The sequence below is a fragment of the Musca domestica genome, unplaced genomic scaffold, assembly GCF_030504385.1.
Source record: "Musca domestica strain aabys unplaced genomic scaffold, Musca_domestica.polishedcontigs.V.1.1 9, whole genome shotgun sequence".
NCBI classification, from domain to species: domain Eukaryota; kingdom Metazoa; phylum Arthropoda; class Insecta; order Diptera; family Muscidae; genus Musca; species Musca domestica.
This window is the reverse complement of record NW_026712435.1, coordinates 10,687,705-10,712,985: the sequence shown is the minus strand read 5'-3', so window position 1 is coordinate 10,712,985 and position 25,281 is coordinate 10,687,705. Positions and strand designations below refer to the sequence as shown.

The 25,281-nt window shown below is 34.6% G+C and overlaps 2 protein-coding genes across 3 annotated transcripts; one reads left to right on the top strand and one right to left on the bottom strand.

Moving 5' to 3' along the window:
* Positions 1–504: 504 nt before the first annotated feature.
* Positions 505–15,296, top strand: LOC101893385 (tyrosine-protein phosphatase non-receptor type 61F). 2 transcript variants are annotated; one of them, XM_011296871.3, is made up of 8 exons: positions 505–1,261; positions 10,488–10,661; positions 10,731–10,993; positions 11,059–11,284; positions 11,350–11,496; positions 11,562–12,133; positions 12,211–12,336; positions 14,919–15,296. In XM_011296871.3, the coding sequence occupies exons 1-8, from the start codon at positions 1,070–1,072 to the stop codon at positions 14,932–14,934; spliced, it is 1,716 nt and encodes a 571-aa protein (XP_011295173.3). In that variant the 5' UTR covers positions 505–1,069; the 3' UTR covers positions 14,935–15,296. The 2 variants fall into 2 exon arrangements, with proteins under 2 accessions (XP_011295173.3, XP_058987548.1); XM_059131565.1 differs by lacking the exon at positions 14,919–15,296 and having other exon boundaries at positions 12,211–13,182.
* Positions 15,297–23,482: 8,186 nt separating this feature from the next.
* On the bottom strand, positions 23,483–23,842 carry LOC101888099 (ribose-phosphate pyrophosphokinase 1-like). The gene has a single exon (XM_059131628.1). The coding sequence runs from the start codon at positions 23,840–23,842 to the stop codon at positions 23,483–23,485; it is 360 nt and encodes a 119-aa protein (XP_058987611.1).
* Positions 23,843–25,281: the final 1,439 nt, after the last annotated feature.

The following is a 25,281-nucleotide window of genomic DNA, read 5'->3' as shown; positions in this document are numbered from 1 at the left end:
GTTCCCGACCATGGTAGAAGAATATAGGTAGACGCGTCGAAACAGCTGCTGGGACAATGAACTGTCAAACCAATTTTGGAATTGAAAATGCTGAATGAAAAATTGTTTAAATTTTGTAAAAATTGTTGAAAAACGAGAATTATAATAACCTCCTTATGACGTAGTATAAGAAAACATATAAAAATCCACTTATATTTGAAAAAACATTTACATTTTTTGACATATCAATGCTCCAAAGCGTTGATGCATCTACCTGCATTCTTCTGCCATGTTCCCGACCGTTGATGCATCTACCTATATTCCTCTACCATGAGTTAATCGTAATAATTGACCTGACACAATATACTTGTTTATGTTAACGTGCTATCAATCTGTAAAAACAAAACGTAACGCAATCACTGTGGTGAGTTTGTTCAAAACGAATTTCACTAATTGCATACGTACCTGAAATCGTTTGAGCACTTGAGAATATATCGAGTAGTCAGATAACCAATAACCTAGTACTTGTTACCTCCATTCTGTCATTTGCCAAAAAAAGAAAGAATAATAATTGCAAATTTAATTCTATTAAACCTGTGATCATTTCCTTATTATTTCGTTTCAAATGTTCTAAATACACAGGACGCAAATGATTTTCAGAGATTCATGAATACATCATTGCTTGTTTTCGTTTTGTTTGCCGATTTACAAATAAAATAATACAATTAAATACGGTCGGGTGTGTGAAGAGGAGTCAGTTCATGTGAATATTGCAAAATAAAGATGCAGAAATCATTTTAAGTGCTCGCTGTGTTTTTGTATCGTTCGTTGTTGACTCCTTCTCATGGTTAATTCCTAAATCTTCTTTGAAAACGGATAGAATAAGAAGAAAGCCACAAGTACGTGTCGAAAAAAAAAACAAACAAAATCTGTGTAGAATTAAATAAAGGCATAGTGACGATTGCAACAACAAACACTACTCAAATAACTGCACACAAGCTCGGCATTTAGCCAAAAAAGTTAGAAACCAGAACATTAAACTCTTGTTTAAATATCAACAAAAAAAAGCAGACGGGTCATATTTGTAGCAATGACATCCACAACAAATTCAACAACATCGTCTGGAGGTGGTAGCGAATCGAGCAATGAGACGACACCGTTAGAATCCTCCTCGTCGTCATCATCAACATCCTCGACGGCATCAGCGTCTGTGCCAAATAATATTGAATTGGAGTACAATAAAATATCAAAAGATCGCAACGGTTGGCAACGTCTATACCAGGTAAGCATGTAACTCCTCCATCCAGTGATAAAGTACGTACCTTGAAATATATTACTTGTACTGACAACACATACCGATTATTACGGAACGACAAACACATTGAAGCCCACGAGCATTTTTTAAGGAATTTTGTTCAATGTATGGGTACATGGACAAAAAAAGTTTTCTAACGAAAATTAAATACTGACCTCCATGCAAACTACCAACCACTCTTCTCGTTAGTTGGACTAAGTAATTCATTGAATTGCTGTTGTTTTGCTTTAGTTATGTTGCCTTGCTGGGATTTCTATGTAGTGTGTGAAATCCAACGTGAATAGGTATGCGTATGTGTGTGCGTGTAAGTGTATGCTTGCTCCTTTCGTTTTAAAAATAAATTCTACGAAACCCTGATGAATTCACAAGAATATATCAGTCAACTATGCACCTTTATTTTCAGAACAAGGAAAATAATGAAATAAAAATATCATACTATCATTCTCTCGTGTTATGTATCCTTGAGGTGTTAACGTCTAGAAATCATAATTTCAACCTGATCAAGTGGCTGGTATTGATTCTATATGAACATTAAAAGGTTGTTCCAGAACCTGTAAGAATTTACTAGTTTTGCAATTTTTTCGATATCATAAAGGAAAAATTCGTTATCGTAGTAAAAACTTTTACATTCTTGCAGTACTGGACCATAAGGTAGTCGAAAATTATTTTTACATTTAAAATATTTTTGTCTTAATATGTAATCCACCATATGTTCAGTATCTCGTTCCATCTGTAGCTCCTTCATCAGCATACAATTTTATGTCGATTTAGCAATGTCCGTCTGTTTGTCAAAATTATTCTAGATTTTGAAAGGAATGAAGTAAGTTCTCAAATGTATTTTAGGCCCGCGATTCGGTTTAAGATATTTTAGTTGGTTCCGTCATATTTTATAGCTAGATTTGTTGTGAATTAGAAGTCTGTGTTTCCAGTGGGCTGAAAACATCATTGTATATAGACGCTATGTAACGACAACTCCTAACACTCGGTAGTTGACCACATTTTTCTACAGAAATTTCTCAAATGTGGTGCCTATTTGGAGTTCGAAAAAGGTATCATGTTTTCGGAATTTTGTTGCTTTAAACCGCATTTTCAATATAATTTTATAGAAGCTACAATCCTCTACTATAACTCAACGTTTTCGTATAGCTCTCATATAATTGATCCTCTCCATAATCGGTATTTAAATTATTTTATTTTTCAACGGATTTTTTTTTCTATTTTATGGGATTTTGAAAACTTTTACCGCAATCTTCAACCGACTGGCAAATATTAAACTCGATCTAATATAAAATCCGGATACTTTTACTTTCAAATATTTTCTTTATCTCATGGTGGAGGGTACTAAAAGTTCTGCCAAGCTGAATTAACCCTTCTTTACCTGTTTCAAGTTATGGATGTGTATTTTTGTGTATTTGAGTTTCTTATGCATCAAAATGCACTCGTAATAGCTGGAAAAAACGAAAAAATAGTGGCGACGTCAAATTTTAAAAGGCCCTTCATTATTTTAAAATTAACCATATTCGACATTTCAATCCCGGAAAGATATAATTAGCATTTCTATTCTGGTCCCCCAGTTCGTTTCGAGTAAATCCGAAACGTTGTCCTAAATGTGGACAGCAATTATTACCTGTGCGATCCGAGCATAGGCACTAAACTACACAATTCCTTTTTCTATTGTCAAAGTGCCTAGAGTCGGTCATCGCCGCACTAATAAACAGTGTGACTAGGGCCTTCCAAGCAAACTAAACAATTGATCTCTGGTGTTTTATGAGTACTATTCCAGAGACTAGACATTTACTTAAATCCTTTAGAAGCCACTTATGGCTCATATCTAAACTCGGATCGATATTGACAATTTTTGTATGACGAACATAATTCAGTTCAGATAGGATTTGATATGTAAAATCATGAAATACCGCTACATGGAAACTACATCAAGAAAACCCCTGAATCAGAAGTTGTCGTTATGTGTGGCCCATACTTTATAGTGACATTCATTAATTTCAAAAAACTGAACATTTTCCAGACTATAGCTAAGCCTGAGTTTATACATAATAAAAAGGACACAGAGTGTACAATCGGCCAATAAAACCATCACACGCTGCCCGAATATTGCTCTGTGGTATTTCGGCCCATTCCCGGCGAAGCGCTTGCTTGAGGTGATCGACACTTTGGTATTTTTAGTGCCGAATGAAATATTGCGATATGTTCAGCTCACGAGCCATTCTTTCGTCCACTTCCTTGACGTCGGGCTGCGCTACCAGTATCACGGTAACGAGCGATGGTACGAGACGCAAAAAAATTATTCACTTTAAATGCTGGAGTGGTGGCTGGTTTTCCAGCCAAATATAAAGAAGTCACACTATCACGTTTGAATTCCACGACGAATTTTTTTCTGGAAAATTCTCACCAAAATACTTTTGTACGCTTGTAAATATATAATGAGCTGTCAAACGCTTGGCTTAGACATGACAGCAGTCTGAAGTTGGTTGCTGTTTTTTCATCTCACCCTATATACACAATGAAAAACATAATTTATTCTAACCTCCTTGCCGACAGCAAATGTTAAATAAGAAAAGACTAAGAATTAATGTAATAACAGTGGCTGAGGGTTTGCGTGGTGTGCCAATCCCCCAATCAGAATTTCAGTCTAAAAGCGCTATAAGCTAGCCATCAACTCTAAATCATGTGCTTTATATTTCATAGTTGTTGCTTAAAATTATTCACTTTTTTGTTATTGTATTTGTACTATCGATTTTAAAGAAATAACCATATTTTACAAACAAATTAAAATTATCTGTAGTACATTTAAAGCAAGTCTAACATTTTAACCCTAAGAAAAATTTAACAAGTTAAAAAGCAGTAGGTTCGGCCGGGCCGAACTTTGAATACCCTCCACCATTTGGAATGAATTTGAGATAAAATCCTTAAAAAAATTGGTAACATTTTAAAAATACCGAATATGAACCGAAGACGTGGACCTGCAAAGATAATTGTCTGTCTTAGGCTGTAGTATTTTCCATTTCGAACTTTAAATACCAAATTTGAAACAATTCCGGTGAATAATGGCGCTAAAATCATCAAAATACCGAATATCGGGAGGTACCGTTATATGGGGGCTATACGAAGACGTGGACCTGCACAGATGATTTTCTGTCTTAGGCTGTAGTATCCATTTCGAACTTCAAATACCAAATTTCAAACAATTCCGGTGAATAATGTCGCTAAAATCATCGAAATACCGAATATCGGAAGGTACCGTTATATGGGGGCTATATGAAAACGTCGATCTACATGGCCCATTTACGAACTTAACCTGTCTACTGGAAAAATTAACATGTGTGCAAAATTTTAGCCCTCTATCTCGATTCCTTCGGTGATTACAACAGAGAGACATCCCTAAATCGACTTAGAATTTTACGCTGATCAAGAATATATACTTTGTTGGGTCTCACGTGAGTATTCCGAGGAGTTACAAACGGAATAACAAAGTTAATATACCCTCCATAGTATGGTGGAGGGTATAAAAACGATCGCATCATTTATGACTATCTTAAGATACACTCCAGCCTAACTGAACATAATGTTGTATGCACCAGATACATCGTTCATGTTTAACAACATTGTGTGTTGTTACAATTCATGCGTGATTGTACGGTGAAAACTGTTAATGATGTTACATGTTTTATTTCCATTTGGCATGGCTATGCATTCATCAACTTGACGAATTATATTAATTTAATTTTTAAATTAGTTTACAAACTTATTTGTGAAATGCAGCTACATTTTGGTTATTCATTTCAAAGCCAAGCCAAATGAAATTTTCTATTTTTATGTATTTAAACGGTAAGAATCTGAATGATGGATTACTCCGATTTCCATACCTTCCACCATACTATAGAGGGAGGGTATATTAACTGGGTCATTCCGCTTGTAACTCCTCGATATTATCACACACACTAAAAAGTGTGTATATACTTGATCGGTGCTAAATTTTAAGTCGATTTCCGTCGCAATGTCAATCTTTATTCATGATATTCGAACGAGTGCCGATAAAAGACTACAATTTTTTCACATGTGTATTTTGTCATTAGGTGGGCCAAGATCGTAATAACGGTACTTCCCCGTAATTAGTATTTTGACAATTTAGGCCACATTTCTTTTCAAATATGGTATTTAGAGTTCGTAATAGATTCTAGCTCCTCTGTCAGAACATTGTCTATGTTGGTCTACGTTTTTCCATAGACCTCCCCCCCAATGGTACCTCCAGGCTTCATTATTTCGGTGGTCTTAGCTGCGCTTCTTAACGGAAGTGTTTCCAATTTGGTTTTTGGTTTTCGCAATAGACACCAATCACTGTAGCATGTTTTCCTATAGCCCCCATATTTCTGTTTCTTTACAATATTCGGTAATTTAATGATATAAGACACATTTTCCAAATGATTTGTGTACATATCTGCATTTATCTTTTAGATTAGATGAATATTTAATGTTCATGATACAGGGTGAGATAACAAAAAATGTTACCATCTTCAAACTGCTGTCATTTCTAAGCCACTCATCCGACAGCTGTTAGAATTATCCCAGTGACAGCTCATTATATTGTTTACAAACTTACAAAAGCATTTTAGTGAGAATTTTCCAGAAAAAAAGTTATTCGTAATGGAATTCAAGTGTGATAGTGTGATTTCTTTATATTTGGCTGGAAAACCACAAGTGCTTATCGTTAGAGCACTCCAGCATTTAAATGTGAATGTTTCTTTTGTGTCCATCGCTCGGTGGCGTAGCCCGACGTCAAGGAAGTGGACGAAAAAAAAACATCAACATCAGCAGAAATGGTTCGGAAAGTAAAGAAGCGACTTGATCGAAACCCGCGTCGCTGTGACCGAAAAATGGCTCGTTAGCTGAACATATCGCAATATTCCATTCGGCAAATATTGAAAAATGAGCTCGGGGTAACACCACTGAGCGCAAGATCTTACACCACACATTAAAGAAAATAATCTCGAAAGAGCTAAAGAGTTGTTTCGCTTGGCCGAAAGTGGTGAACTGCCGAATTTGGTTTTCTCCGATGAGAAAACATTCGTTGTCCAGCAGTCTGCAAACAAATAAAATTATCGTGTATACTTGCCAAAGAGGTCAGCTGAAAATGTACACCTTCGGTTGGCCACCAGAACTCAAGCGCCTGCCATGGTGATGATGTGGGCCGCCATAACAGCCGATGGTTGCTCTCCGCTCGTATTAATCAACCGTGGCATTAGAATAAATGCGGAATATTATCGCGAAAATATTCTGGAGGGTGTATTAAAGCCTTGGGCAGGCAAACATTTTGGCCGCAGACCTTGGACATTTCAACAGGACTCAGCACCATCGCACTCAGAACGCGCCAAACAAAAATGGTTACAAAATGAGGTTCCTCGCTTCAATTTCAGTGCACAATGGCCACCAAAATCTCCGGATACCAATCCGTTGGACTATTGTATGTGGAGTATTTTGGAGCAAGCAAGGTTGGCACCAAAGTGTCGATCACCTTAAGCAAGCGCTTCGCCGGAAATGGGCCAAAATACCGCAGAGCAACAATCGGTTTTATTGGCCGTTTGATTGCCATAATTCGTGCCAAAGGTGACCAATTCCAACAAATCTAAACTTATTCTAAAATGTGGTGCTATTTCCGACATGTTTTGCTTTCATTCAATGAAATTAAAAAATGTAAAAGTTGTGGCGTTTGACTTTGTTGCAGTTTTTTTTATCTCACCCTGTAGATACAATAGATGCAAATATGAACTGAGACGGCTGCAAACATCGCTAACGTAGTGGGAGCAAAACCATCCAGTTTTTTTTTTCCTGATATTCGTTTTTTTATTAACCATATTAAAATTTGACCAAACCTCAATTTCGGATATTCGACCGGCAGGTATATAACGAACGGCCGTAGCTCCGATGATGTTTCGGAAAATCGCTTCTGCTAACCGAACATCAGGAGGGTTGGGCCGTTCTCTGAAGTTATGGTTGGTAAACTTTCTGAATTCTGGCCAGTGAGCTTTCCCATGGTTGAGGAAAGTGCGGCGTTTAGAGGTTATGGAATCGGACGATCTACTGTAACCATAAAACGTTGCAAGCTGCAATTTTTATTGAGCTAGGTTTCTTGGATTGCAGCGACTAAAATATACCTCCGATTCATAAATTCCTCAATCTCATCTATTTTGTCCCGCCACTGAAGCCAGGCAAGGTGCAGCAAAGGCGAATTATACAAGCCAATTTCGCTTTTGTCGCCAGTTGCAAAGTCGTACGTTCCAGTCGTACGTGGAAATTCAGAACAAGAAGTGCAAATTCTGTAAAGTGAAACAGGGAGTTCCCCAAGGTGGGGTGACATCACCGGAACTGTTTAGAGAGAGGGCATATAGATCGTTACGAATGCGCTTGATTGTACGATCATGGCGCCGGCCTCCGGTGTTGATGACATGTGTGTAAGGTTGAACAGCTATCTCGCGGAGCTTGCCGCCTACTTCCACGCGAGGAATATAAAAATATCCGCCACGAAATCAGTGTTGCCGTTGTCTCTTATTCTGCGGTGATGACAACAGTGCTGAATGTGCAGGTCGAGGGAAATATAATACAGACCACGAGCTACCTCAAGATCCTAGGGGCCACATTCGACGGCATGTTCAAGTCGTCCGCGCAAGCCACAACTATCTGCGACAAAGTGAAAAGTAGGCGCTAGCCAGCAGCACTTAGGCTGCCGACAAGGTGACTTTGTTAACCTCTTATAACGCGATAGATCGGCCTGTGGTCAGCTATGCGGCATCAGTGTGGTCTGGAATATAAGTGCTACGCAGTGGAAGAATATCTAGATCTGCCAAAATGCTGCATTGAGAACTGCCACAGGTTGCCTCCCCATGAAACCAGTGGACCATCTACATTAGGAGGCTAATGTAGTTCCCGTACGTCAGCATAATCATATGCTTTCGTTGCAGTATCTGCATCAAACACTACCCCAGCGTGTCAGGAAGGACATACATGATCCTAGAGAGGAAGGTCCAACGCTACAAGAGAGAGCCTTTAGATCAAGAAGCGTATCAGGCTGGTCTGTGTTGGATTCATACCAGGGTTGGGCATATTGCACTAAATTTTTAGTGCACTAAGAATTAAATAATTAGTGGCAGTGCAATTTTTAATTCCACTACCACTAAAGGGTTAGTGGTAGTGAAAAATAAATTGCACTACCACTAACAATTTAGTGATAAAAAAATGCACTACCACTAAATTTTAGTGGTAGTGAAATTTTAATAGCACTACCACTAAATTTAGTGATTTTTTAAAAAAATTTGCACTACCACTAATTTTTTGCGATGCAAAAAAAAAAACACTATGTATATAAGTATTATACCAGCTATCATGAAGTTTATTGGAGTAGGGGACAACAATCCAGAATATGTAGTACATAATTATAGAATTTGATTATTTTTCTAAATAGCACTAATTTAGTGCTATTTTTTATGAAATACCACTAATTCAGTGCAATGGTTTTTAAATACCTCCAAATTTAGTGGTAGTGCTATTGAAATTTCACAACACAGTTTAGTGGTAAATGAACAGTGATCGTGATCTAAATGAACAGTGATCGTGAAATAATTCGTGCACTAAAGATACAGTGCATTATGCCCATCTCTGATTCATACGGAAGAAAACTTAGTGAGTGAACACTCCAGAAGACCCTTGGCTACAGTCCAGTAAGGTAGCCGAATTTTTGAACCTGGAGTTAGAACCAGATTTGCAGAACCCAAACATAACATGTGTAACTGTTACAACAACAAGCAAACCATCATACAAATTATCAATAAAATTGAAGTTTTTAACTTAAAATTATTAACAAAGGCTCACTCGTGGTACAATTACAGAAGGTAGAACAAAGCTACCTCATAAATACATTTTTATATCCTCCACCATTGTATGAATGGTATATTAAGTTTGTCATTCCGTTTGTAACACCTCGAAATATACATTTTAGACCCCACAAAGTATATATTCTTGTTCAGCATAAAATTGTATGTCGATTTAGCGATGTCCGTCCATCTGTCCGACTGTGAAAATCACTATAGCTTCCGAACGAAATGAAGTAGGTTAATAAAATTTTACTCAAATGTGTATTATGTCTGCAGGACTTTTGGTATTGAAAATGGTTAATGTAGGTCCACGTTTTGGTATAGCCCCCATATAATGGTACCTCCTTTTTTCTGTATTTTAGCAATTTAAGCGATTTATTCGCCGGAAATGTTTCAAACTTGGAATTTGAAGTTCGTGATGGGTACTACAGCCTATGACAGAAAATTGTCTGTGCAAGTCCACGTCTTCATATAGCCCCCATATAACGGTGCCTACCGATGTTCGGTACTTTGATGATTTTAGCGACATTATTCACCGGAATTGTTTCAAATTAGGTATTTGATGTTCGTAATGGATGCTACAGCCTATGACAGAAAATTGTCTGTGCAGGTCCACGTCTTCATATATCCCAAATATAACGGTACCTCCCTATATTCGGAATTTTAAGGATTTTAGCTCATTATTCACCGAATTTTGTTATTCAAGTTTTGCATTTGAATATGGTAATGGTTTATGAAAAAAGTTGCCTATTCAGGTCCTCGTTGTCGTATAGACCCTAATATAACGGTATTTTTAAGATTTTAGTAGAATTTTTAACGGATTTTATTCTTTTTGAAAATTGCCAAAATCGTCCCAAATGGTGCAGGGTATTCAAAAATCAGCCCGGCCGAACTTACAGCTTTTTTACTTGTTTTTCTTTTGGTGCCCCTATTCTGTCAAAACATATACACAGCATGTGTGTATTGTTTTAAATTAAAAAGAAAATAATTTTTTTTTTCAAATTTAGATGTAACAAGTTTGTGGAGAAAACCCAATATTTCATTTCTCCAATATAGTAATTTTGTGAAAAAAGTAAACAAAGCCAATTATTGAAAGTTTAAAAATATATTTGACATTATAAGACTCGGGTACAGAGTTGCATTTTCCATGTTTCTTCCAAGTTGAGCAACCTTTCTTTTTGAGCCATGGGTTCACTATTCCATTTGAAGACATATGACAGACGATGACAACATTATTTTTCAATTGTTTTTTTTTTCTTTCATACAAAAATACTTAAATGCTAATATGTATAAATTTTTTACATGTCCAGGAAATTCGCGAAAGATGTGAACGAGAAGCAAATGAAAAACATTTTTGCACCAGTGAATCAGAAAAATCACACAATCGTTGCTTAAACAGATATCGCGATGTTAATCCCTATGATCATTCACGAATTATATTACATAGAGGCAGTGTGGATTATATCAACGCAAACTTGGTTAAGGTAAAGAACTACTTCATAAACAAATGCCAATAAACATAATAACTTATAACTTCATTCTTATGTACACAGATGGGAAGAGCAGAACGAAAATATATCTTAACACAGGGACCCCTAGTGGGTACAATTGGACATTTTTGGTTAATGGTTTGGGAACAAAAATCTCGGGCTATTCTAATGCTAAACAAATTAATGGAAAAGAAACAGCCAAAATGTCATTTGTATTGGCCGGAGCGCAAGGGGCCGGAAAATGCATTGAAATTGAACGAAGTAAAACTAACCGTGGAGTTTTTACATTGGACGGAGTACAAAAATTTTTGTGTTCGATGGTTCAAGTGAGACCTGCCTTTAAATGTTCAACCGCTCTTGTATTTAATTAATTGGTGGTTATCTCTTTTAGATTGACTGATCTACAATCGAATCAAAGTCGAAATATTATACAATTCCATTATACAACATGGCCCGATTTCGGTGTGCCAAGTTCACCTGTTGCTTTTTTATATTTCCTTAAAGAGGTACGTGCTTCAGGAGCCTTAGATCCCAACGAAGGACCTGCAGTTGTGCATTGCAGTGCTGGTATAGGTCGTTCGGGTACATTCTGTTTAGTTGACTGCTGTCTGGTGTTGGTAAGTGTGTACATGAGGATGCCAATGAGCAGTACATGCAATTGAAATGCTACTTTTAAATCCAGGTTGACAAAGAGGGTGTAAATAATGTTTCTGTGCAAGATGTTTTGTATGAATTGCGAAGGTATCGCATGGGATTGATACAAACCGCCGACCAATTGTATTTTTCATATCAGGCCATTATTGAAGGCATTAAACTACTTAAAGATCAGGTATGTATGAATGTATTTCTGCTCTCATGTCCATTTCAACATTTCAATTATTTGTACTTTTTAAGAACTTTATGAATTATAATGAAGTGGTGTACAATTCAGTAGAAGATCATTGCCAACAAAATGACGAATACAATTTGGATGAAACTCCACCGCCTTTACCACCGCGTACTCATTCACTTCTACCTATGGCTGGTAGTGGGGCCGATGGGTCTCTACGTTTGAACTTAATGGGTAATAATTCTCAAAACAAACCTTTGCCCAAAATACCGGCCAGTGTTAGTTTCAATGATGACTTGTATGCGCCCGATAATGACAAAACCAACAAGGATGCTTTGAACAATTTCATTAATAGTGAAAGAAACACAGATGCTACAAATATGACACATCGGCCCCTACCCCCACTGCCCAGAGAGAATTCATTAGATCGTGTACATGAATCGGATAGTGATGAAAACGAATACGATGAGGATGACAGAAATGATGAAAACGACAATGAAGACCACATTGTTGCTGAAGCAGAGGCAAATGAAAATGGGACTGCAACAAAACATAATCATAGCAAATCGCTGGAAAATGAAAATAAAGACCAAGATTCTAAGAAACTAAATGGTGTAGAGTCGACAGACCCAGTGAGGTAATATAACACAGCATTTCCGGCCGTGTTATGAGTTTTTTTTTACTAATTTTTTATATTATTTTGCTTTCTTGTAGTCCCGATAACGAATTGAGACGTCGCAAACGAGCCGAACGTCAAGCAAACATCGAGCAAAAAGTAAATGAAATCAAAAGAAAACAGAGAGAAAACGAGGAGAACAAACAAACGGCGAAGAAACGAAGGTCAATAATTACTTATATAACAGCAGGTGTTGTTGTGGGTGTTATCTGTGTTTATGTCTATTCGAAATGGGCCTAGATCTTTAATTCCATAAATATTACCCACGTAATATGTTCTTTCCCAGAGTCCTTGCTCCATTTTGCATAGATCGCATTGTCGATGTAAGTGGGCATACAATAAGGAAGTGTTGTGCCCAAACGAGCCAACACACACACCATTGGGAAGAATATAGAGTGAGAATATGGTAACGAACAATAAATTAAAAGAGAAAACACTTTTTGTTTTGCCACCTATTATTAATAACATCGACTAAATGAATTTTTCTACTTCTATTTAAATTATGGAAACTGAACAACAAAACATATTATTAATATTTACTTGTAAAAACTAAGTTTTTGCAATTAGAACTTTTATTATATCATATAACTTAGAGGAACGCACATAGAGAAACAAAACCATATAAAACATATATAGACACAGACGCTGCAGGATAACACTTGTAAGAAGCACACACACACACAAGCATTGTTTTCCATTTTATCATGATTTCTTTCAAATAAATTTGATTGTTGCAATTTTTACTACAATCGTATGGGCATTAAATTGGGCGTGTTTTACACATACATACACATACACAAAACTTCAAAATTGTTAATATATTATTTTTGAATTGTAAAGAAACCATGTTGCTAAATATTAGTTTTATTGAGGTATTCTTTTTTTAAGCTTTGTAAACAAATTTTTTAATGAACTCATATTTTGACATTGTTTTGTTCCATACATTGAATAATCATAGTTCAGCATAAAAATGTGAGCTTAACAAATAAAACACGCCTCATGTTGATCGATCCCATGTCATTATTTATTTGTCCGGAATGTAGGAAAGTACGCAAAGCGTTGCATTTTGTTTACAGATTAATTTAATATACATATCGGTCTATAAGTACATACAAATATATTATTTTTATAAAAGATGATACGTTTAACAAAGAACAAAAGTTTAAATTATTATTCTATAATGGCGACGAATACAATTTTTACTTTCGCATATATACAAAAACAAAAACGGCGACGTTCACTTTTCTCTCGCTAATCAACGTGTCACAATAGAGTGTCACATACTTTATAATACTTTATATCTTATTTTTGGATATTTACATCTTGATATTGATCTGCAACAGACTGATAAATCGTGAATATAACCAAAAAGTGTGTGTGAGAGAGAGAGAGAAAGAGTTATTACATTTACTATCTCAAGTACGTATTTCTATATAGCAAATTAATTTAATTGGTTAGCAAAAGTTGGAACAATTTTTTGGCAAATATTCACACTTGTGTTAAAAGATTGTGGTATTACATATTTTTGGCGTTTTTTTTATATATTTACCAATCTTGCCAAATTCTATTTCTACCAAAAAAGATATACGACGAATACATGTGTTGATTCATTTTCGTACGCAGATCAATGTGAACTTCGTTTTGTTGCTATTCAATCAAGTATTTTATTAATTCAATTTCGTGTGATTTTTGTTTATTGGTAGTTTAGTCATTCTCGAAAAAAATAAGTGTATTCTTAACGACGGAATACACCATAATTAAGAGAAAAAATCAAAATATGAACACCAAATTTTGTACGAAATACACATGCATATGTATAACCCATAAAGAAAACTATAACAATTTATACAAACTTTTTGAATAATAGTATACAAATGAAACACATAACTTACACATGATGAAACAACATCATCTAGCAAGAGAAAAAGTTAAAACTTACTAAATGTCATATACACGTAGTTATATAGCAAATAATGAATATACAACTAAATATTACAATATAAATAAAAAAATAAACGATTTATTTTTATAAATGTATCCTTATAAATATAAACCAACAAAAAACCAACAACAACAATAATAAACAAAAACATTTCATTAAAACAATTATAAAGTTCTGTTCACATAAGATTGTCGAACGAGTCGGCATACATAGTGTAATTTTACATATCGCTCATATACTCAAAAAATGTCCGTTTTTAGTATCTATTATTTTATCATTCTTCATCTTTCGATCATATTTCCATTTTGATAACTGTGCAACTAAAGGAGTTAATTTTTTTTTTTGTTTTTTGGAGATTGTCATAAATCAACATAACAGTATGTTGAGTATATAAATTTAAACCAATCTTGATTTTACACTGCTATCTGGTGATACCTTTGCAAATAATTGTCTGCATAGTTATATTACTTTTTGTGTAATAATCCTTTTAGTTCGGGCAGTCAAATTTCAATCGATGAAACTAAACTTTTGAGATATGACACTCTTTGGATAAATGAGCGACATGTTTCTGTGATAATCATTTAGGAATGGTTCTTATTCCGCAAGTTTATTTGAGAGAGTAAGTAAGACAAGACTGGGTGAACTCTAGAAGAATAGGTAAAAGCATTTAGCAGAAAACATTTGAAACAATTATTTCAAAGTATCGTGTAAAAAATACACATTGAAACATTATTTTTATTATTCTATATATCCATATATTTTATGAATAAATAATTCAAATATTTTTTACGTTTTCTTTTGCAGACACCAAGAAATTTAGACGCGTTTTTTGATCTAATGACGCTACCTAACAGAATAACATTAACATTTGTTTCCTGCCTTAATCCATATTTTTTTTATGTGTAACGAAGTCATATTAATTGAGTTGTGATAACTTGTCAGATGTCAAATTATACACTAGACAAAAATATTGGACCTGTTTGGACTCTCGTTTACTAATTCGAATAAACTAAAATTAGTTGACAGTAATACGTTTTACTACATCTGCAAATGTAATTTTGTTTAATAACCAAAAGTATAATTTCTGATTTTTAATCTGAAGTGTTTCCATTCCTATTTAATTTTCATTTCACACTCATGTATAAATTTTACCTTCATTAATAAATTTGTTCATGTACATTATGATATAATTTTTATTTTTGTAGGGTTCTAATTACTTACAGCAATGTGTGTACAATTTTATGCATCACAAATGTTTAATCCCTTACGTGCAAGAATCTACAATTTGTACTAGAAAAACCTTCCCCGAAAAAAACTTGTTCAACTTTCAGTCAAATCTCTTGTGATACTTTTACAATACAAATTTTACCAATTTGTAAAAATAAGTAGTATGATTGCTTCTGATCTAATTTGCTGATATGTTGTTTTTGAAGGATTGTCATGGATTTATTATATTTTTACTAGTTTGTAATTCCCGTACTTTCTGGATAAAATGGAGAAAATTACAATTAACTCTTTTAATATCAGATTAGTGTTGGCTTGTTTGTTCGGGATACCATTGTATTTTGTTGTTGCAAAATGGTCAGGCTTAATCCCATTATTGTTGTTTTTATAAAAACAACGTTTGTTTATTAGTAGAGAACGATGGCAATATTTACCTAGGTTTCGGAAAGAGCCACCAATCCTCAACAGTTCCCTTGTTTTTTGTCTGGGATATTCTCCCAGAAGCTATTTTAAAAATAACTCCTATGACAAATAAACTTTTTTTATCCAAGTGACGAGATCGTAAGCTCAATTGAAGGAGAACCAAAGAATTAAATAAAACTAAAATTCTTTTGGAAAATCTTCTAAGTCTTACAACCACACTTATAAACATTTTCATCTTCTAATATCGTTGCCGTACACCCAATATATTGGTACAATGTCCGTTATTGAGTAAAATAAAAAAAATGACTCCAAAACATTTATTGCACAATATATCCATTATGTAACCGAAGATATATAGTTTGTTATTTAAGAAGGAATCGATACAAAGTAGTATATTGCTACCGACCACTTCCAATTCATTTAATTGTTTGGCTCCCAAACATACAAACAATACAATCATGGTAGAATCAAGAAGGCAAAGTAATGCAAAAATATGTTAACATTTTTTTAATTATTCGTTTGACAGCATCTTACAGTCAATATATATATTTATAAATCCATTGTAAATACACAAATCAGAGATGGAAACCTATGTTCTGTTCTGGAACTGCAAGAATGATAATGATTTTTACCACGATAACAGATTTTCCCTTTATGGTATCGACAAAAAAAAACAAAAATTAAAAAACTTGTAGATTCTTGCGGGTTCTGGAGCAGACCACTAGTTTTTATGGAGTGAAATTTTACAAGGTAAATTACAGAAAATGCAGAGTTGGCTGTGCTTATTTGAAATGATTTTACCTTCTTAATTTTACCATGCAATATTTATCACATGTAATATTAAACATTCGGCTCAATTATGGTTGTAGTTTCTATAGTCGTCGACGTTATGTGTAAGTCACCATCGCTTCGATTCTAAAAAGGTATTACGGTAAGGCTAGAGACGACATCGACAGTTTTAAACAAAAGTTGGCAACATTCCCTTGTTGTTGACAAAAAAAGATAAAAAAAATTTTGAATCTCAATTTCTTTTTTCTTTCGGAAAAAAATAAAAATATAGTGAAAATGAATATAATAAATGATTTACATCTCTTAAGTTCTCTTAAGAGGAAAGTGCTAAGGCAGCAAACAAACATATTTGTATTGCTTGACTCCAAATAAGTACATATTTTAATTAATTTAATAAAAATATGGGCTTAACTCTAGTAAAAACTCATCATTTTTTTGAAAAATTTTGTAGTGCTAGGTATTTTTACCCTGATTCCAGGAAATTATTTTTTGGGGGACGGACCTGGGACGAATATCCGGTTTCAAGTCCCGGGCTAGACCCTGTTTCACTTACCCAATATATTTTCAATATAGGTATTGCTTAAGAAAATACCTATCCAATGAGTAGTCCCTTAATGAGGTTATTAAAAGCGTTTCAGAAGTTATAGTCAAATTATCTATTTTTAGACCCAATTTTTTATAAAAGGTCAAATTAAAACTGACACACTTATCTTTCCAAAATGCTACAATTAGTGCTAATACCTTTTCTGGGCCCAGAGATATTCTCTTCTGGGTATGTTCAACCGGCTACGCGAACTAGAGTTTTCTTAATTTAACAGTTGTTGTAAGTAATCGGCCTTCGACCCCATCTTGTGACCATTTGTTGGATAGGTATTTTAAACGATATCTATATTGCTAACATCGGGTAAGTGGATCCGGGTGTTGAATCCGACATTCGAGTCAAAAATCTGGGGAATTATAGTACTAGTTTCCAGGAAACAGGATAAAAATACCTACCTCTGGAAAAAATATTTCGAAAAATCGAAGAGTTTTTTACTAAACTAGAGTTGTATCGAGTTTTGCCTTGTTAAGGCGAAGATCATATGTTTTATGATTTATTGTTTGTTTTCTCTTTCGAGACGAGCTTAATGATCTGAAATTTGCAGTGAAAAGGAAAGCCAGATAGACACTATCACACACTCACCACTATGCGACGCGTTTCGCCGTTGGTTAAGCGGCTCATCAGGCATATTTGGTGTGGATGATGGCTTACAAGGGCCGTTCTCTGGAAAGTAGTATATATTTCGAACTTTCAATTGGCCACAGCATTGAGGTTTTTAGCGCTAGGATCTTAGTAGCAGTGTCGTAAATGACTTCAATATTTCCAAATTGTTATCGTTAATTTCATGGTCAAATGTCAAATACAAAATGGTTAAAATGTCAACGTCGACTAAAAAACACAATGTCGTCACAATTTTTTACGGCGACTGATATTATCTAAAAACGACTTCATGTCGACTGCTGTATCGACAATGATAATCGGCCCAATTACGGTTGCCGTTTCTATAGTCGACGTTATGTGCAAGTCGCCCTCGCCGTCGCTTCGATTCAAAAATGGTATTACGGCAAGGCATAGAAGCGACATCGACATTTGGCAACTCTCCCTTGTTATAGACAAAAAAAGATAAAACTTTGTTTTTTGAATTCTAATTTCGTCTCTTTCAGAAAAAATATAGGGTAAACATGAATATCATAAATGCGTTACATATCTTGTCTGACTCCAAGTAAGTATATATTTCCATAAATTTATTTAAAATATGTATTCAATGTGTTCTTTTAGAATTTCAAATTACTTCAGAATTAAAAAGGACTGTTTCAGAATGTGCTAAAAGAAATTTCGCCAAAGTTGCAAAGTGGGCGCGGTCATTGAAAATAAATTAGCCGCCTTAACTCCACTTCAGTAAAAACTCTTCAATTGTTTTTGAATTTCTTTCCAGTGCTAGGTATTTTAACCGGATTTCAGGCTACTATTCTTTTTTAAAACGATAGTCCGGGTCCAAGACCCGGATCCACTTACCCAATATATTATGAAGTGGTTATTTAAAAAGGTTCGGAAGTTATAGTCAAATTTTGGATGTGGAAAACCCTCAAAAAGTCGAAAAGGGTCCCAAATATTGGGTCAACAAAATTGATGCTAAATTATAGTTGTCACTCTTACATTTCCAAAATGCTACAATTTGTGCTAATACCTTTTCGGGGTCCAGAGATATTCTTTTCTGGGTATATTCAACCCATAGTACAATGAATTCAAGGTAGGGCAGAAGTACCATATTTTTTTGGCTTAATATGTCAACTTCATTTGTTTATGTGTGTGTATTATTTTCAATAATAAAAAAAATGTTCAGAAAATATTCAAATTCGGGTGTTTTCAAAATGCTTATTGCAACGTATGCATCGACAAAATCAACAGTTTTTGTCGCGAATAAACCATAAGAGATATATTGAACATGATTTTGAAAAGCAATTTTGACCTTTCATTCAGTTTTCGCGGTTTTAAATCATTTATTCAAAATCAATGCAAAAAGTTGTTTTCTTTTTTATTGTTTTGATACTAATTCTGACATTACAAGCCAAACAGGTAGACCTCTATACTTGTAATTTTTTCAAAGTTAGCCTATCTTGTCTTCATTGTACCATGGTTCAACCGGCTACGAGAACTAAAGTTTTCTAAATTTATCGGTTGTAAGTAGCCGGCCTTCGGTCCCATAATGTGGATAGGTATTTTCATAAGCAATATAGGTACAATGAAGAGGAGGTAGGTCAAGTTTGAAAAATTGCAAGTATAGAGGTCTACCTGTTTGGCTTGTAAAGTCAGAATTAGTATCAAAACAATAAAAAAGTCAAACAACTTGTTGCATTTATTTTGAATAAATAATTGAAAACCGCGATAACTGAATGAAAGGTCAACACTTCTTTTTAAAATCATGTACTATATATCTATAAAGGATTACTTCGCTACAAAATACCTACCCCTGGAAAAAATTGAAAAATCAAAGAGTTTTTACAAGTAGACCAATGTCGGAAATGACTTCTATATTTCCAAATTGTTTTGCTGTTGTTATTTTCATGATCAAATGTCAAATACAAAATGGTTAAAATATCAACGTCGAATTAAAAACGACTTCATGTCGACTCTTGTATCGACAATGATAATAGCAATCATTAATCGCTATCGACAAAAAAGCGACAACCCCAATACCATTATTGTCGCCTCGATGTCATTTTGCGACGACGATGACAACCGATAATAGGGCCGAATAGTTTAGAAACTCTCATGAGACGCAAAGACTTCTCAATTTTGTCCTTTGTTCAGGGAAAGTTTTTGACAAGGACACAGTTCACTATAAACCAAATTCTCAAGTTAATTATTAATTTAGACTAATACCTCAAGAATTTGTGGGAATTCACCTGATTTCCCTTAGGCTGAAGCCATGGTATAATTATTACAGGTAACAGCAAGTCCCAGCTGATTTGACTCTATAGTAATACCAGTGTCAAACTGGATATGACGTTTGGTTATTTAATTCCGTTTCTTGGAATACAATAGGTATACCCTTTTTATACCCTCCACCGTACATAGTATGGAGGGTATATTAACTTCGTCATTCCGTTTGTAACTCACGGAAATAATCATTTTAGACCCAATAAAGTATATATATATTCTTGATCAGCGTAAAATTCTAAGACGATTTAGCCCTGTCCGTCCGTCTGTCCGATGGGCTATATCGGTCCACGATATCGTATAGCAACCATATAACGGTAACCCCCGATATCCGATATTTTGATGATTTTAGCCATATTTTTCAATGGAATTATATGAAAATCCACACAAGCAGTTCTCTAAGAGCACTTTATCTCTTGGCAGAGAATTATCTATATAGGTCCACGATATCGTATAGCCCCCAAATAAGGGTACCCCCCGATATTCGATATTTTGATGATTTTAGCCACATTTTCTAATGGAATTGTATAAAAATCCACACGAGGAGTTCTTTGTGAGTACTTCTTTGTGAAGACTTATCTATATAGGTCCACGATATCGTATAGCCCCCATATAACGGAACACCACCCCCCCCCCCCCCCCCCGACATTCTGTATTTTGATGATTTTAGCCGCATTTTTCGACGGAATTGTCTAAAATTCTACACAAGGGGTTCCTTGTGAGCACTTTACCCCCTGAAAGGGAATTGTCTATATAGGTCCAAAGTATCGTATAAACCCCATATAACGGTATCCCCCGACATTCGGGATTTTGACGATTTTAGGCACATTTTCCAATGGAATGGTCTGAAAATCCGCACAACGAGTTCCTTGTGAGTACTTTACACCCAGACATAGATTTGTCTTAATAGGTCCACAATATCATATACATCCCTATATATCGGCACCTTCCTATATTAGATATTGTAAAGATTTAAAAAAAATTAATGGATTTTATTTTTTTGAAAAATTTCTAATTCGTTCCAAATGGTGAAGGGAATTCAAAGTTCGGCCCGGCCGAACTTACTGCTTTTTTACTTGTTTGATGTAAAATTGCAGGGCAACGTGAACATATTTTTATACCCTCCACCTTGGAAAGGAGGGTATATTAACTTTGTCATTCCATTTGTAACATCCTTAAATATTCGTCGTAGACCCCATAAAGTATATATATTCATAATCAGCATAAAATTCTAAGTCGATTTAACGATATTGAAATCACGATACAGCCCAAATTATTTGACGTAGAGCGCCAAAATTTAGCAGAGCAATTTGTATTGTGTCTATGATGGTTGGTATCGAAAATATATTGGTATATTGGTCCATGTTCTGTTATAGCCCCCTTATAACGGTACCTCCCGATACTCGGTATTTTGATGATTTATGCCACAAATTGGTATTTGTAGGTCACAACGGGTCCCTGTACGTGTGCCAAAACATTGCATGTATAGGTCCACGTTTTGTTATAGCCCCCATATAACTGTTCCTCACATATTCGGTATTTTTATGGTTTTGGCCACATTTTTTCACTGATTTGTCTAAAAATTGGTATTTGTGGGTCATAATGGGTCATAGTTCGTGTGACGAAAAATTGTATGTATAGGTCCACGTTTTGGTATAGTCCCCATATAACGGTACCTCCCAATATTCGGTATTTTGATGATTTTTGACACATTTTTTCACGAATTTCTCTGAAAATTGGTAGTTGTAGATCATAATGGGTCCCAGTTCGTGTGGCGAGTCATTGCAATTATAGGTCCACGTTTTGGTATAGCTCCCATATAACGGTACCTCCCGATATTCGGTAATTTGATGATTTTTGCCACATTTTTTCACGTATTTGTCTGAAAATTGGTATTTGTAGGTCATAATGGGTTCTAGCTCCGTTGGCGAAACATTGCATGTGTAGGTCCACGATTTGGTATAGCCCCCATATAACGATAACTCCCCATATTCGGCATTTTAATGGTTTTTGCCACATTTCTTCTAATGTTTCCTTTACCCACAGGTGGAGGGTATTAAAAGTTTGGCCCGGCCGAACTTAATGTTTTTGTACTTGTTTGCCTTACAATAGAAAAAATCGGCGTTGTACTTAACAAAACGCCAAAGGCGATGGTTCGGAAACTTTTTATGCGGTTAAGGAACAGCGACACCACGTTAGATAATATATTCGTATATTTCATGTTTCGTAAAATTGCAAAATGTAGAATACTTTATGTATGTATGCCGTTTGGCTTCAACTTGAAAGGAATGTTGCCTTTTCCGCGATTTTCTAGCGATTGCTTGAAGTGTTGAGAAATTAGGACCAACAGCTAACAACTATACATCCAGGGGAATGATGTGAAAGCATTAAAATTAAATATTTTAAGAACTATTCTTCTGCATTTTCAATTTAATAATCCAAATTTCTAAAATGTATATTTTTGAAATTAAAATAATTTATTGAAAATTAATTATTTTGTTTACATTTTTAGACACATAACTCTGACACTTGTATTATGTACAAAAACAATTTTGTATGTGGTTGTTGTTACGATTGTTGTACAACAGCACTTGCTTTTACCTTTATTATTCTACCATGGGCTGAAGCATAGAGTTTATATTTATTAAGGAGATGCAGGAGTCTTTGAGAAATCTTCCCCGTTGCAGCTCTATGTTTAGTAATAGGAAGGAACAATAAACGTTATAATATAAATAAAAATTTAATAAAATTTTAAAATCAGCCCAATTACGGTTGTCGTTTCTATAGTTGTCGTCGACTTTTTTTATGTGCAAGACGCCCTCACCCTCGCTTCGATTCAAAAATGGTATTACGGTAAGCTACAGAATTTACTTCATCAGGTAGTTTATTATAATAAAACATATATTTTAATCGTTTAAAAATCAACGCATATTATTTATGCAAAATCAATGCAAATAATAATTCTGAAATGTCAATCCTTACAGGTAGACCTGGTTACGTGCAACTTTTTACAAGTTAGCCTACCATGTATAGAACCATGGTAAAATTAAGAAGGTAAAGTCATTTCAAATAAGCATACCCATCTTTGCATTTTATTTAACTTACCTTGTCACATTTTTCTACATAAAAACAGATTCCCATCTCTGATTTGTGTATGTACAATAGATTTATTTTTTAAAGATATTTTTTTCATTTAATAAAAAATCATATTTTTATAATTAAAAATATTTCAAATAAAAAATACATAATAGTCTAACGACAATGGCAAATGGTAGACCAAAAATTTAGTTTGTTATCCTTAAAAAAATATTGTGTTAAGAAAAAATAAGATTGTACGAAAGATAGTATGAACAAAAATATTGAGGTATTTATATATAAAATATGGTGATTAAAATAAAAAATATAATCCTTTAAAAAAATTAAACAAATTTATAAAAATAAATGATTTTCCTTAATATGGAACATTTGAGAAGAGATAAGAAGCACTTTCGCTGTTGTGTGTTCTTCTAACGGCCGCGGCAAACATCATTGAGACATCAATGCACTGTATTTTAAGACATTCTCTCATGTGACCATCCTGAGGAATTGTATTTGTAACAACCACAGCCTCAAAGCAGGCATTATTTATATGGGAAATTGCTGGTCCCGAAAAGATACCTTGTGTCAAAATAGCATAAACCTTTGTATCACTTGCTTCTACCAAACGATCGGCAGCACGTACAATTGTACCGCATGTATCGACCAATATGGCAATTTTATCTTTAACATCACCGACAAGCACCGTAGAAGCGTTCTTTGTGAATAAAAGCATATTCAACATTCAAACGATCAGCAATGGACGTCACATGTTTAGCACCACCAGCACCGGGTGAGACAATAATCGATGTTCTCCTTGATCCATTTCAGAACAGCTGGTTCGGCATAAAGATTGTCCACGGGAATATCAAAGAAACCCTGAATTTGAGATGCATGCAAGTCCATAGTTATAATCATGGTACAATTAAAAGGTAAGGTAGAGCTAACAGCTGATTACAATTTTTTTCTAAGTGTGCCCCACTTCTGCCAATTTTGTGTATGTATTTATTGTTTTGAAATATGAGAAAAAAATATTTTCACAATCAATGATTGGAAGACACGTGAATTGCGGCTCGCGCATTAAAGCTATTAACCAGTATAGACATGAAATTGAAAGATTGAACAGTTAGGATCATATTTTTGAGAGAAAAATCCAGACATTTTATTAATTTTTCGTGCTATTTCACTCATTTTAAAAATGAGGAAAAATATGAAAAAAAATTAAAACAATAATTTTGAATGAGTCTTGGCGGGCGTATGGGAAACAAGGAATCACAACTGGTACACGGGATGCTGAGGCGATCTTGCAGGCATTGATCATGCTACCCCCCAAATACAATTTTTTTCTTTTGGTACCCTTATGCTGTCAAACCATATATACATTTTGTGTACATTATATCACTGCTTTGAATAAAAAATACAATAATTTGAAATTATTTCAAATTTGGTTTCAAAATAAATGCAAATTTTCGACGTAAATTGGTAAAAAAAATGTTAAATTTTGTGATAAAACTGTATTGTCCTACTATTTTAAATCAAAGTTGTGGAATAACCCCAAAATTACATTTTTGTTTAGCGGGGTTTCCCCAATGTAAGAATTTTGTTAAAAAATGAAAAATAAACAAAGCCAACTGTTGCATATTTAAAAGTCTATTTGACACTATAAGACTCCAGCACAGAGTTACATTTTTCTAGTTCCTTTGAAGTTGACCAACCTTTCTTAAATATGGATAAGATAAAGATATAAAGATAAAGATTTCAATCCCTTCATCTTCAGGAGACGTTTTCGGTGATTTAAGTTCTTGTGTAGGCCTCGAATGACGTTTTATTTTAGGTCCGCCTTTAAGGATCAAACCCCCAGATTTACCAGCTGAAAAATGTCAAAATCTCCACAATACCCGCTATATTTTACAACTTTATTAGTTGGTAGAACTCAGAAAAAATGTGGCTAGGATCATCAAAATATCGGTTTGTACAGTTATATGGAAATGTTGAACAAAAATTAACAATGTTTTGAAACCTACGAGATGGACCCATAGTTCCTTTTGATAATCTAGATAGAATCATATTCTGAGTCGATTTATGCATATCCGTCCGTCTGCATGTCCATGTATTTTTGTAAACAAAGTACAGGTCGCATTTATTGTCCGATCCAGATGAACAGCACAAGTAATT